The sequence below is a fragment of the Cebidichthys violaceus genome, unplaced genomic scaffold, assembly GCF_023349555.1.
Source record: "Cebidichthys violaceus isolate CVI_PGR_0920_01 unplaced genomic scaffold, fCebVio1.0.p SCAF_21, whole genome shotgun sequence".
In the NCBI taxonomy this organism is placed as follows: Eukaryota; Metazoa; Chordata; class Actinopteri; order Perciformes; family Stichaeidae; genus Cebidichthys; species Cebidichthys violaceus.
Window position 1 is genome coordinate 5875130 of NW_027176384.1, and position 14293 is coordinate 5889422.

Here is a 14293-nt window from a genome sequence, read left to right on the forward strand (position 1 = left end):
TGGCACAGACCCACACAAGTTCCTGATTGTCTCCACAAAGTTGACAACATTCTCTGTCAGCACAAGGGCCTTAGCAGAAACTTCGAAATATGTGTGCCGATCCAAAAATGTTCTCCAAAGGGACTTCCGGGCTTTAGGAGAAGCCAAAGAAGCTTTCCAATGCTGGATTCAGGAGCCGAAGGAAATGCTCCAAATAGAAAAGGACCAAAAGGAAGAGATGCTTTTCAGATCCATTGGAAAGGATGAAGCACTTCTGCATCTCAAAGCCTGTGAGATGGAGAGTACGCTTTATCAGGAGGAGAAAAAGGAGGCTATGGGACGAAACAATGAATCCCTCAAACAATTATTGAAAAACATAAATGCCGACTAGAGAGGCAGAACCAGATGATGGGCTGGGTGCGTGGATAATGAATATGCTGGGGTGGGGTTGATAGTGTGAATGGCCACCTTAATGCAGGCCTGTAAGGTGGCGGGTGTGGAGTAGCGGATGGAGTAGTGTGTGTGTGTGTGTGTATGTGTGTATGAGCCTATAGATTACATCCTGATGGACACCTTGTCTGGCCATACTACCATTACTGTATGAATGCATGTGTGAATGGGTAAATAAAGCACTTTTCTTCTGAAGACTAGAAATGTAATAAACTGGTGAGCTGTTAAAAATAAAATAAATAAATAAAACAATACATAATTGAAAACCAAATGCTACTGTACATTTTAACACATTATTTTAAAGGAGACACATAATGCCCATTTTCAGGTTCATACTTGTATTTTGGTTTCTATCAAAACACGTTTACATACTTTATTGTTCAAAATCACATTATTTTTCTCATTCTGTTGTTTTTACACTTTACAAAAAAGAGGTATTCACATCCTCAGATGATGGGAGGAGCCTACATGAAAGTTTTTCTGTTGGTTATTACAGCCAACAAAAGAACATGTGTTTTGTTTGCTTTTCCTGCCAGGTCCATAATAGTGAAAAATCCCATTGGCGGACAACAAGGTTATTGGCACTCTGTTGGCAGGGACGGTCACAAAGCTGTAGGTGGATCAATGGAAAATTAACCCCCATATCCAGCATGTTTTTTGATGGATGGAGTGGGAGAAAAACAGAGGATAATCGTTTCTCACACTTTAAAAAGTTTGTAGACACACCAGAGACACTATGATGTTGAAAAGCAATGAAAAAGTGCATTTTGCATAGTATATCCCTTTAAAGAAGCAATGGGTCCTTGGTTTCAGACAGTGGCAGACAAAAGGTTGTGTCTAGATGATGGTAACCCTCAATTTGCAAAACTCTCCCGAATTGGTTGAGGTTAGCTACTGACATCGAATGGCTACGTTTAGGTAATGACGTTGAATGTTTAAGGTTAGTTATTGACGTTGAATGGTTAAGGTTAGGCATCAAACTTAAATGGTTATTGTAAGCAATTGATCTCTAATGGTTAATTTTAGGTTTTGATTTCAAATGGTTGAAAGGTTAGCTATTAACCTTGAATGGTTAAGGTTAGCTATTGACCTTGAATGGTTAAGGTTAGCTATTGACCTTGTATGGTTAAGGTTAGCTATTGACCTTGAATGGTTAAGGTTAGCTATTCACCTTGTATGGTTAAGGTTAGCTATTCACCTTGTATGGTTAAGGTTAGCTATTGACTGCGAATGGTTTAGGTTATGACAGGTCTGGTACATTTTCCCACATGTTGGGTAGCGATCTAGACACAATTTGAGATTTGTATGTAAATGATCATTCCTTAACATTTTTACTGCCATTTCTGCATGACCTCATATCATCTTGAAGAGATATATGTTTGATAAACCACGACTTTGTTTGATGCACAAGTTATTGAAAATATGGACACGTTAAATGCTTTATAAAAGATACCATGAATACATTTAGGTGGAGTTAACAAGCTATCTCATTTTTTCTTATTTTCTCTCATCAGTAAAATAAACAGAATGTACGCTAACCTTTCACATTAGATTCAATGTTATAAGTAGACTCCAATTATCAGAACAATACTAACATTTAGGCTTGCTCATGTGGCTCGAAGTTGTACTGCAGATATAAATATTAAATAAAAGACTAGGGAAGAAGTTCCGATAATTTATTTGGCGACCCTAATACAATCTCCTGGGATCAACGTGTGGGTCCCAACCCAATCTTTGGGAACAACTGCTCAATATCCACCACATACTGGATATTGTTGTGGCACCAGGTGCAGGACACTCCAATAAACAAAACAATTGTTTTCAAATATGGTTTAATCCTAAGAGAATATCACAGTGCAATAACACAACTTTACATTCAAGTGATAAGTGATGTCAAACAGATTTACAACTTGAAGAATTCCGTTAACACTGGTTGCACTCTTTTGATCAGCACAGTCAGCATCAGTGTTTCATTGTGGCAATAACAATAACCTCTACAGAGGCTTTGTAGTTGTCAAAACGTTTCCCAGCAGCCACCTGACACCATTGTGGAGGTCTAGTTGCTGAATTTACACTGAAGGTCTTTCCCATTTCCCAGTTTTGTACATGCTCGATTCCCTTTCCTCGTTAGTCCCGCCCACAGTAGATGCGAGCAGAGGAGGTGAGGAGGAGACTGGAGCAGTTGAGGCAACAGGCCTCTCTTATAACTCCTACGGCAAGCCTCCTAGACGAGGAGGTACAAAATCGGGAAATGAGAGAAACCCTTGAAAGTTAGTGATCTGTGAGTAAAGTGAATTTGTCATATTTGGTAGATTTGTCTCAATATTTAGAGTTCAGTCTTTGACATCATTTCAGTTTCAAGGACACTTCAGTTAATTCAAACTTTTTGTAGCTTTGGCCATCATTTCTATCGGCAGCAGGGCTGAGTTCTAGCTGTACGTCCCTTGTCAAAAACAAAACTGGGCAGATTTGTGGAAAATTTAAGATTAGACCTCCAAGACGTTGCATCTTGTTGCCTAAAAGTGGTCATATGGCGCCTGGAGATATCACACAGATGTGAACATCAACAGACAGTTAACTATGTTGGAAAGAGGAATGAATGCTACTTTGTAGGTAGGTTTGCCGTTAGAGTGTAAAACTAGACACTTAATTAAAACAGATCATAAAACACATCTGTGATCCTGAGTGAGTTCCAGAGCACTCGATAAAATATAATACAGTCGGTGCTGCCTGGAGTGTTCAGAGTCAGAGATAAATGTGCATTTCCTTGAGACATGTACGCACCATAGCTCATTGGTTAAAATTTTTAGCACCCAATGTGTAAAATTCAACCCCATCAAAGTGCGGACCCTGAATCAATTTACTGCTGCGTGTGGCCGTGAGGTTCATCCTGCGAGCCGACGAAGAAGCAGACCTGCTGCGGAGACAAGGGGGCAATGTGAGGATGATGGTGGGATGAGGAGGAATTAGATTTGGGGATCTCCCAGTAGCTGCCGTGGAGGTCAAGGGAGGAGAGAGCAGGCAGGTTGTCTCTTTGCATTGGTATGTCACACTCTGTAGGTGGAGGCGGCGCGCTCAAGCATTTCCTCAGGCCCAGCTCACTGCGAAGTCAATAACACAGAATTAGTTTCACATATGTGCGTGGAAGCAAAAGAGAGGCAGTCACGCACCGTGCGGTGTCCCCCAATAGCTAAGCTATACTTCACGCACAAATGTCATGCTATCTTACCTGATGTGTTTTAACCAGCGACTCTTTTTATCAGCCGGGAAGCAAAAGAACAAGCAAGATTTGTTGAGTAGAGCCCGATGCAAAAACACACAGCGAGAGACTTTTAGATATGTCTTTCTAATTATGTGTTTTCACAGTCTTATACTTCAACCGTTTTACAATGCGCAAATTATCTTTTAAATTGACGGACATCATATGTGTAATTCATGGCTCAATTAAAATAGGATCAAACAATTTTTCTTCAGCCATTGACTCCCTGTACAACATTTTTCCAAAATAAGATCCCATGGTGGTCAACTGGAAGGGGCGGGACTTAGCCTCTCTGTTGGAAACAACGTGTGACAAGGCAGAGAGATTCCAACATGTGAGCTGTAACTCCGGGTAATCTTTGTTTGTTCGGACCCAAACGTTATGTTGTTCAGTGTCATCCTGTTTTGGGTCAATTTGACATCTGTAAGACTCTGTTAGTTCTCTAGTGAGGGCCAAGAATTAGCCAGTAAAGATGACTGAATAGAAAACTTTGGGTTTGAGTGCTTTTAACTTTAGTTAACCGGATTAGGGACATTAAGTACCGACACCTCTTTAACTTACATTCAAATACAATCTATTGACTATTTTAAAATTCCTGTTTAAAAAAAAATTAAATAAATAAAAGTAAAATTCCTTGTGCGTGTACGGAAAGCTGATTCTGAGTGCTGGCTGAGTGGTGATGGGAGCGCCTTGAGTTATTGCCCATGAAGACGTTAAAAAATTTGTGTTGCTCGATGTTCACAAATATGATTCATTCATGCGTTGTGTTAGCTCATGGTTAGCTGTTAGCTAACGCTAGCTTTACTTTTATTGTGGTAGCCAAGCTGCCACAGTGCAAGAGCTCTTCTTCTTCTGGTGTTATTGTCCGTAAACAAACAGCTTCAGTTGCCTTTTACATGTATGTGTAAATGAAAGAGTCTTAAATCTCAAGTGTAAATGGGGCCTGAGTAACCTCTCCTTACTATCATTTTTTATATTATATATTTATATTTACTTATATTTGTAATCATTCCATTATTTTCATATATACTGTAATTAGCTCCATGTATTGTTATGTAATTTTACATAGTTTTCATATTCAACTCCCTGGTTTGTAATTTGCTGGTGGATAACCGTATGACTGAAACCAGAACACTGTGAAAAATCATCCGTCACCTGATGGAGTTGGCTGGAGCTCCTTTCCAGGCTTGTTGGTACATGTCACCTGCCACCCCAAACAGCCAGCGCATATCGTCCGGCACCTCTGGGATCCACTCCACAAACCTGGGGCACAGCACCCATGATACAATAAACAAACAATAAACTGATGTTTTCAATTCCTGTTTTACAAGATGAGTGGAAAATGAGTTTCAAGTGCAGAACTCTCTTGCTTAAAGGGACAGTTCACCCCTAAATCATCAAAGGACATATTTTTCCTCTTACCTTTAGTGCTATATATCAATCTAGATTGTTCCAGTGTGATTGTGAAAAGTGTTGGAGATATCGGCTGTCGAGATGTCTGCCTTCTCTCCAATACAATGGAAATGCCATCTAGTTCCAGAGAGATGGCAGACATCTCAACTCTGCAACTCACACTGAAACTAGTTTGATAAGTAGCACTAACTGTCCCTTTAAATTTGAGCTATTGACAATGATTAGATCTGCGCTCACCTCTGGGCCACTGAGTAGGCCGACTGTACAGGAAGTGTGTATGGCATGAGCATGTAGGAGGCCACTCTCACTGGCAGCATATTGGACACCTTGGCATACAGGCCAGGTTTGTCTTGGCAGGCCTCGCAAAACACTGGCAGACACACAGGAGCATGTTAACATGTTAACACTTTACAGAGCACAGAGTGCATCGTCACTGCTGAAATCCAACAGTCTGTCGTGAAACCGCACCTTTCTTGATGGGCGTGGGCAGATCCATCTGCTCATCCAGCCACCAGTGCTGTTTTCGCAGAAGACGGAGCCTCCGGAGCACCCACTCCTTGGTGGTTTCCGTGTGCTTGGAGCAGCAAGGGGGTGGGCTCTCTGGCAGGGCGGGGCCCGAGGTCGGGTGATCCAGCATCAGCAGGTCTGGCAAACACGAAAGTGACATCAGTTTACACAGTCCGAAGGTTAAGCTGGAGGCTGATATGGACAAATCGTAGCGAGGCCAGCTTATTCCAGAGTCACCATGGTAACACGGCAATAGGATACTCACTGTTGTCCTCAAGGAAGCGCAGAGCATCCTTATAACCGCTCTGACACATCTCAGCCAGTACCTGTGTAGAGGAGAACAGTACATCTCATATACAGCTCTTTTTCACACATTCATTTATTTGATCTTTTTGCTTTTTTGCAATTTATTGTGTACAGTGCTGTATATGGTGACTGCGAAGAAGCCCAACAAGTCTGTTTCACAATAAAACAATACTAATTAAATATATAATTAAAAATAATTAAGATTTTAAAGGAATACTTTGATATCTTTGGATAATACGCTTATTCAGTTAGATAAGACGATAAGAGTGGTATCAAACTTCTCATCTAACTCAAAAAAAAAAAAAAAAAAATTACTCTGGCATCTTCAATGAAAAAGAGCTCTAGCATCAGCAGAGCTGCTCACAGCCAATCCAGTGGCTGGATTGATAGGACCAGAGAGTTAAATGGTAAATGGACTATACTTGTTTGGCACTTTTCTGGTCTTCGACCACTCAAATCGCTTTAACACTACAGTACATGTCATCATTCAGCCATTCACACCCATTCATACACTGATGACAGGAGATACCATGCAAGGTGTCACCTGCTCATTAGGGCTAACTAACATTCATACAACATTCATACATAGGCACAGCTACGGGAGCAATTTGGGGTTAAGTGTCTTGCCCAAGGACACATCGAAATGGACTAGCGGAGCCGGGGATCAAACCACCGTTGTGCTGATTGAAGGACGACCCTGCTCTACCACTGAGCCACAGTCACTCTCTGTTCTCTTTGACAATCTGTTTTCTTTTGCACATCGATACACCGCCCGCTAAGTGTGTGTGTGTGTGCAGAGACACAGAGTCACTGCCTCAAGCATCTGTGTGTAGACTTGATTTTCCAAGTGGCGTGGTACAGAGAAGTAATTCCTCCCTCTAGGAATGTGGTAACACAGCTCCCCCATCACACAGATTTGTGTTTCCGATTACGTAATCATGGAATTCAGACGGCACGTGAGGGAAGAGGTGAGGAGCCGGGGCTGTATGACTACAACACAAAGTAAAGGCAAGACATTTCAAACTGATTTATTTCAAGCTAGTGGGACCGCAATAATAATCCATAGCACGTCGTCCATTCCAGTTCTCATGTGTGTCTTAAACTGACTTTATCCACTTGGGAGAGAAACCTGCTGGGACAGGGCTTCACCAATATCCGAACGTGGTCTCGGCTTGAGAGAAGTTGAGATGTCCACAAAGTCCAGTGATTAAGTATATTGCAAGATTATAACTTCAATATTACTTTGCCACTGTGGCAACTAGTGGTAATTAGTGGTGCAACGGATCATAAAACTCACGGCTTGGATCGTATCATGGATCAGAGTCACAGATCGGATCAAAAAACGGACGAGCACAAAAGAAGAAAGGGAGCAAATATAACTTTTAGAGATCCCTGATCATGTTTTTTGCCGCTGATACTAATTGCAGATCATTGAGGATCCATATTGGCAGATACAGATCCCTTTGTTGTTTGATTATAGCAGCTGGTCTACAAGGATCCAGGCTTTTTTGCCGCCGTCCCAAACATCATTTCAATGACTCTGAAGTCAGTGTAAACCATAACAAATTCTAAATGTTATCCTTTTACATTGTTATAGTAATTTATAGTGTTTTTTCATAAAAAGGCACACAATACAAATGATTAGGAAATAAAAGATTGTATTTTCATTGATTAAAACAAATCTTGTCATTAGCAGTTTTAATGATGTATTATATGCTGCTTAGAGTCTAGAGAGAGTGTTAACAGGTCATAATTCATCTCTAATATCTATTTATATTGCTGTAAAAAGGTCTCCTTTAAACAACTGGATTTATTCAAGTTTCTCACCAACACTAAATTTTACGAGATCACATGTGAACACATGATAACGTTAACCAATACTAATGTTCAATAGAACATTGGGTCACAGACTGTCCAGAACCAGGATCAGAGGAGGAGAAAGATGAGGGGCTTGCAATATGCTTTCGGAAGAACGCGTGGCCGTGTCAAAGAGGACACAGAATGGGAGGAGGTCCGGGTCACCGGGGCTTACGGCAACCAGAGGAGACGGGAGGGGAACCGGAGATGGGTGAGATCGAACACACACACACACACACACACACACACACACACACACACACACACACACACACGGTGAAGAAAGAAGTGGCATTCCTCGAACCACCAGATAGTTAAAGCCATCTTCAAAAATTTCAAAATCAACTTCAAAGAAACAAATGATGGAATTCTTTCAGTGTATGAAAAAGGACAAATGATACCAGTTTATACTGAAATAGCACAGTCTCTGCAGTGCATGACTGAGACAAAATGGCCCTTTAACCTGGACTCTTTTGAAGACTTGACAGTTTTACTAAACCAGACTCAACCTTTCACCCTGACAGTGTGTGAAAAGAAAGGATTCATGACATCGGCATTGCTGCAAGAACATGGAGGGCACTTACTTAAGACATGCAGCATACCTCTGGCAACCCCTTTTGTCTCTTTTTTAGAACTAGTTAAAGCCCATTAAATGCTTCTTTACAGCAGTGTAGAGATAATGAATACACTTGTGAGTTCTAATTGCTTTCTTTTGACTTTTAGTACACACTGCAGCTGCCCTCTCTCAGGTCACATGCAGTATGAATTCAATTGGGGCATACTACTTCCTCGTAACATCGAACATGAACTTTGACCCTCTCGCTCATGTGTCTGCTGCGCAAAGGATTGTGGGTCAGGATAGCCAGAAAAGCATACTGGATTGCATACTGCAAAATGCGACCTGATGCAGTAGGACATCCTGGTATGTTTTTTAGCATAATGCATTTGACATACTATGTATTGGGTTATGCTAAATCTTTGTCTAGGTCTCCTCCAGGTCTTGTTTGTAACCAACTCTGCTGTGAAGCTTCCTGAGTGAGCCAGAGGGGAAGTCGCCCTCGTAGGAGCACACCAACCCTGAGAACTCTCATCTGATCAGCATCATCTGCCGGGGGATTTTTCCTCTGCTGCTGTGGTTGGAGTCTGATAAGAAACCAATGAATATTGTCAGCCAGAGGCCTCACTGGTGGCAGGCCACAGTGTGACCAGCCCTACTTTTTAATATCAAATTAAAATTCTATAAAAAAAATCAAAGTGGGGGAATGTCATGGAAATTGTGTTTTTTTAAAGGTCTATGAAATGTAATCTTCGTGAAACGTACTCTTTATCTGGGACTGAGCCCCGGGTCCAATTTAACCCCTGACTGTGTCGCTGGGATATATAGGAAAAAACCCATCACATCAGGATTCTAGCCAGAATCTACAGATACATTTCTCAGTATCGACACATTATCAGCTGCACCTTCTATGCCATCTGAAACTAGAATTACCACCTCTGCTTTTCAGTGAAATCGCCATGAACCCATCCATGTCAGTCCAAAATGTCCTCACTTCATCATTTGATCCTGTTAGACATTTGTATGAAATTGTCATAATTAGCCTATGAATTATTGAGTTATGGCCAAAATTGTGTTTTGTGACCTTGAACTTTGACCACCAAAGGGCCTCCATGAGGTATCGGACGGACGGACAACCGGAAAAACACGACCCTCCCCGACGCGGAGGCATAAAAACGCGACCTACCTTGGGTTCTGGTGGAAACAGCGCCCTGCTGAGGCGGTACATGTTGCCCAGGTTCATCTGGATGCTGGTGTTGGTGAAGCGCAGCTCGTGGAAGCTGGTGGAGTCGTCACGGGGACAGATGTCGCACTCGCCCGAGAAGGGAGAGATGGTGATGGTGTTCTTCAGCTCCGACTGCGGCAGGTTGTTGCTGATCCCGCCGTCCACGTAACGCTACAGACACAGAGGAAGGAAATAATGCATTCACCTGCCTTCATTCAGTTGAATAGTGTAATGTCCATTGGTATTGTCCGTTACAGAACAGGGTTTACTGAAACACATGGGCTGTTGTTATCGGCTGCTGAACTGTGACAATGAGGGTGCTACTTCCATTCCCTCGTGGCCCCGGACTGCTCTAACATAAAGGCACTTCAATGTTTCAGAATGAAAAACCCACAGCCTTGTCCCAAAACAACAACCCAAGTCGCATCTCCCTCTCACTAACATCTTTGTGTGTGTGAGTGACATAATTTTATTTTTAGAGACTCAGCCCATTTGTTTAGTTAATGAAATCCGTTCGTTCCATTTTAGACTCACCCCTGGAACGGTAGGAAAATGAAAGGAGGGTTTTTTATCATTTAAAGCGCTTAAAATGTCATGGAGAAGGGATTGACCTTATTTCAGAAGAGCCGGTTGTAAAATCCCATTCAGCTTGGCAGAGATACTGCCAGCCGTCTGTGTTAGGAGCTGTCAGCCTGACTGAATGTAGGTCAGTGAGGAGACGAAGTGCAGGATCCTTCAATGTGCATACAGACTATAGAAATGTGTATTTTGACTCTTTTACCTACATTAGTGAACTTCTAACTGTCATATTGGTTTAACTACATTAGTATTGGGCCTATCTTACTCTCTCTGGCTGTAATATTTAGAGCCTGACGAAATAATTTATCCTTTCGGTACATATGCCCAACTTTGAGTAACAGGACATCGCAGTACAGAAATGCATGAGGTTAGCATTTGGTTCAAAGCAATGCTAGCATGGACTCTTTGTCTTTCTCATTACATATACAATGTAATACAATGTCACAATTCGTCTAAAAGTATATATATATATATATATATATATATATATATATATATATATATATATACACACATATATAAAATGTTGCATTTCAAACATTTCAGTATGAGTCAGGCTTTAGTTTCTCTTGGCAGTGAAGAACTGTCGGTAACTTCTGTCCTGTAATTTCTTAACAATTCATCAACACTGACACTACGCTGTTGGAAGAGAGGCTAGGGAGAAACAGACCCAGGACTGAGCAGGGAATACCCAAAGACCATGCAGCAGTAAAAACGTTTTCGAAAGGGAGTGTTGTGCTCGAAAACATTTCTGCTTTTGTTCACAGGGACCGGCAAAATTACAAAATGAAAGTTTCTTATGGTAACTTTAAGTCAATTTTATGGGTGGTTGTAGATTTTCCTAAATATTTTTTTAAAAGCAAGTGCTAAAATCTTAATCTAATGAAATATAAATCTAAGCAGATATTAATTTCTTCTCAGAAACTTGATTTTCTTATCTATTTGATTGTATGTTATGTTATGTATAATAATAATATTTATTCATAGTTGTGTGTGAATTAACGAACTAAGAGCATGCCAACCGAACACTGTCTTTATATTATAGAGACAGTGTTCTTTTCGAAGAACTTTCTAAGAATTTAGTTACATATCAATTTCTTTTTTAGGAAATTATATGCAGACTAGGGGAAGTGTTATTAAACTTTCTGAAGTTTGCTCTCATAAACGCCTACAAATTAATGCTCACTTCTCAACAAATACACCACTAGTTAAAACTACTACGAGGAACTTTCATTTTCTGTTGATTTTGGTGGTCCCTGTGGGCAAAAGTGGTTGAGTTTCTGAGCACCAGAATCCCTTTAGAAAACATCATATTTTACTGCAGCAGATGTCTGACAGTTTGCCCCATGCAGTCCTGGTTCTGGTTCTCACGTGCCTCCCTTCTCCTCCAGCCTTCCCAGCAAAACGGCCTGGGTCTCCAGCAGCATGGAATTGTTGTTGGCTCCCAGCGGGGACCGAAGGAGCAGCGAGGAGAAGCTCTGAGTCTGAGCTGAAGCAGTTTCTGGTGAACATGCATGATTTTGTTTGATTTTTTGTGGAATCCCAGTGACAAGTTAGGAATAATTATATAGAAATAGCTTCTCTCTGATGGTCTCGTTTACCTATGTAGATTATATCGAGGCATCAGTGTTAAACTGAGACTGTTTCATAACCAGTTAAAAGCTCCTCACTGTAACTTTGGGCTGTTCTCCAACATACTATTTGACCACAGCCTGTCATACCTCCAGTTAATACACATTCATGCATAGAGTTGGTGAGTCACATTGAACTGGGCTCTGAGCCAGCAGAAAGTACACCTTGTACATAATGACAGAATACAGCATGCATGTGCATATTAATTATTCAACTGACACCTCAACTCCTTTCAGTGCTCACATTTCCACTCCAAACTTGACTGGCACCAGTCAATTATGTGTTTTCACTGTTTAATTTTAAAGATGTATGATATGATTAACTTTTTCATTTTTATTACATTCCATGTCATCCGATTGACTATCTTTATATGTCGTCATTGTGACGCACTTGACCTTCGTATTTTGTTATAGCGTAATCTGAATCCAGTCTGACAGCCTGAGTCATGTTTGTGTATATATGACATTGCAACAGAGGAGAGCCAGTGGGTCTGTTCACAAGAGGCACACATAGAAACTGCTGCTCTGTCTGTCGATTATATCACTCTCAAAGTCCAAATGCAGCTGATAAGTCAAAGCGAGGTCAACACTGCTATCAGAAACTAGCAATCACAGCCAAAACGCTTAGCACAGTTCTCTCTCAAAACATGCATATAACTCATCCTGATTATTTGGAGTGGAAAACAAAATGATCTCACGGTAGCCTCACACTTTTTTTTCATCAGCGCACATCCAAATGATTTTCAAATCAACTATCTACTTTTTATCTAGATACTATCTATCTACTATCTAGATTTATGAGGATTTCCCTCTGATATCTGGCTCATTTCTTTTTTAACTTCCATCTCTTTTTTTTTGTTGTTCTTACTTTCAGTCACAAGGGTATACATGGGTTCAAATGACTGATTTTGGTCACATGTAATGAAGCAAACTTGACTTCTAGGACAAGAATAAAATAAAGTGAAATATGATTTTGTACAAATAATTGTGCGAACCAAAGCTAAAGGTTTATGAGTAGCGATTGACACCCACCACTCCTCTGAAGGATGGAGGGATCAGCCCGCAGTAGACCGGAATGAAGCAGCTGCAGATCAGCGCCTGTGTACAGAGAGCAAGTGTTAAACCAGAGGAAATCTAAATCTAAAAAGACAATATCACTAACTCTCCGCACCTGGATGAGTTCCTCTTTGGAGCCAAACTCCGATACCAGCACATTCTCCCCGTCGGACACTCTAGTGAGCGAAACACACAGCCGCCCCGAGGCCCGGACGTGCGCGTCGGAGGGCAGGTCCCGGTCCAGGCCTGACCTTATCACCTTGACCAGGTTGAAGGTGGGGTGAAGGGGCCCCAGGTTCCTCTTCCTGGCCTCCTTCGCCACCTCAAGCACATCTTCACAACATTTGGCTGGAAACAGAGAAAAGAAAAAAAGGCTCAGGAGACGGGACTTTTGAAGGCAAACTGCTCTGAATCAATAGAGTGCAAACAAAAACACACGACTGGATTAAAATCCACTAAAGCTTCCTGGGGTCAGTGACCAACAGTGACCCGGGGCAGGCCCTCTTCCGAAGATTGAGCCCATGCTGAGGTCAACGCGGCTACATGTGTCTGCCGTTATCAGCACTTGTGATTGCTTATTCATGGGAGAGAAAGCGAAAGGGCCCCTCTGACTCACACCGTCCACAGCAAGAACAGGGCTCTCCTATGATCCAGTGGGTCTGTGTAGTTTGCACAGCACACTATAGGCTATATCCATATGTATTTATGTATTTGTAAAGATAACATGTTGATGACATTTAGAGGAAGTATGTTTTGGAAACTGAGAAACAGAGTCTCCTGCGTTTCATGACAAATATCTGAAAGTACATTTATCATTTATTTTGGTATTTCTATAGGTTAAAAAAACATACACTTTTGAGTCAGATTTGTCAAGAAAACCTGAAAGATGTTAAAACCATATTTCAAAAACAGATTTATGTATGAACAAATACATTACAATTCGCATTGAAATTAGTGTAGTTCAATATATAAAACTACAACAATACAACATTTAATATACCCTGGACATTTCTGCAGCAATTACTAAAAGCTATAATAATACTATTAATAATAATGCCAATAACAATATACTAATAATAACAATAACAATATACTACTATGCCTACTACTAATAACAATAATAATAACAACAACAATAATGTGCATAAAGCTCCAGGCTACTGAGCCACAGCGGTTTGTCTTACTTATGCATGTCTGGCTGGCGAGCACCGAGGCGGTCAGAGCGCCGGCGGAGGCCCCGTACAACTTGGTGGCCCCTGTGATGAGGTAGGGCGCTTTCTCCAGCAGGCAGCTGGCAACTCCGATGTGGTAAATTCCCAGAAAGCCGCACCCGGCGAAAGACAGGTTCCAGCCGCCGTTCAGGTCGACCATGGCAGGGCATGCCCCGTTTGAAGAGCGTATAGATCACCGGGAGCGCTACGGCTAGAAGGGTAGCGACGGCCGACAAGTTAACTCGACGGAGAGAAGCAGATTGT

At 41.4% G+C, this 14293-nt stretch overlaps 1 protein-coding gene across 1 annotated transcript; it reads right to left on the reverse strand.

The window, feature by feature from the left end:
* Positions 1–2244: 2244 nt before the first annotated feature.
* On the reverse strand, positions 2245–14293 carry pnpla3 (patatin-like phospholipase domain containing 3). Its single transcript, XM_068717057.1, has 9 exons — positions 14003–14293; positions 12934–13166; positions 12795–12860; positions 9514–9723; positions 5874–5934; positions 5570–5746; positions 5339–5471; positions 4844–4951; positions 2245–3530 (listed from the first exon to the last, which is right to left on the reverse strand). The coding sequence occupies exons 1-9, from the start codon at positions 14187–14189 to the stop codon at positions 3290–3292; spliced, it is 1416 nt and encodes a 471-aa protein (XP_068573158.1). The 5' UTR covers positions 14190–14293; the 3' UTR covers positions 2245–3289.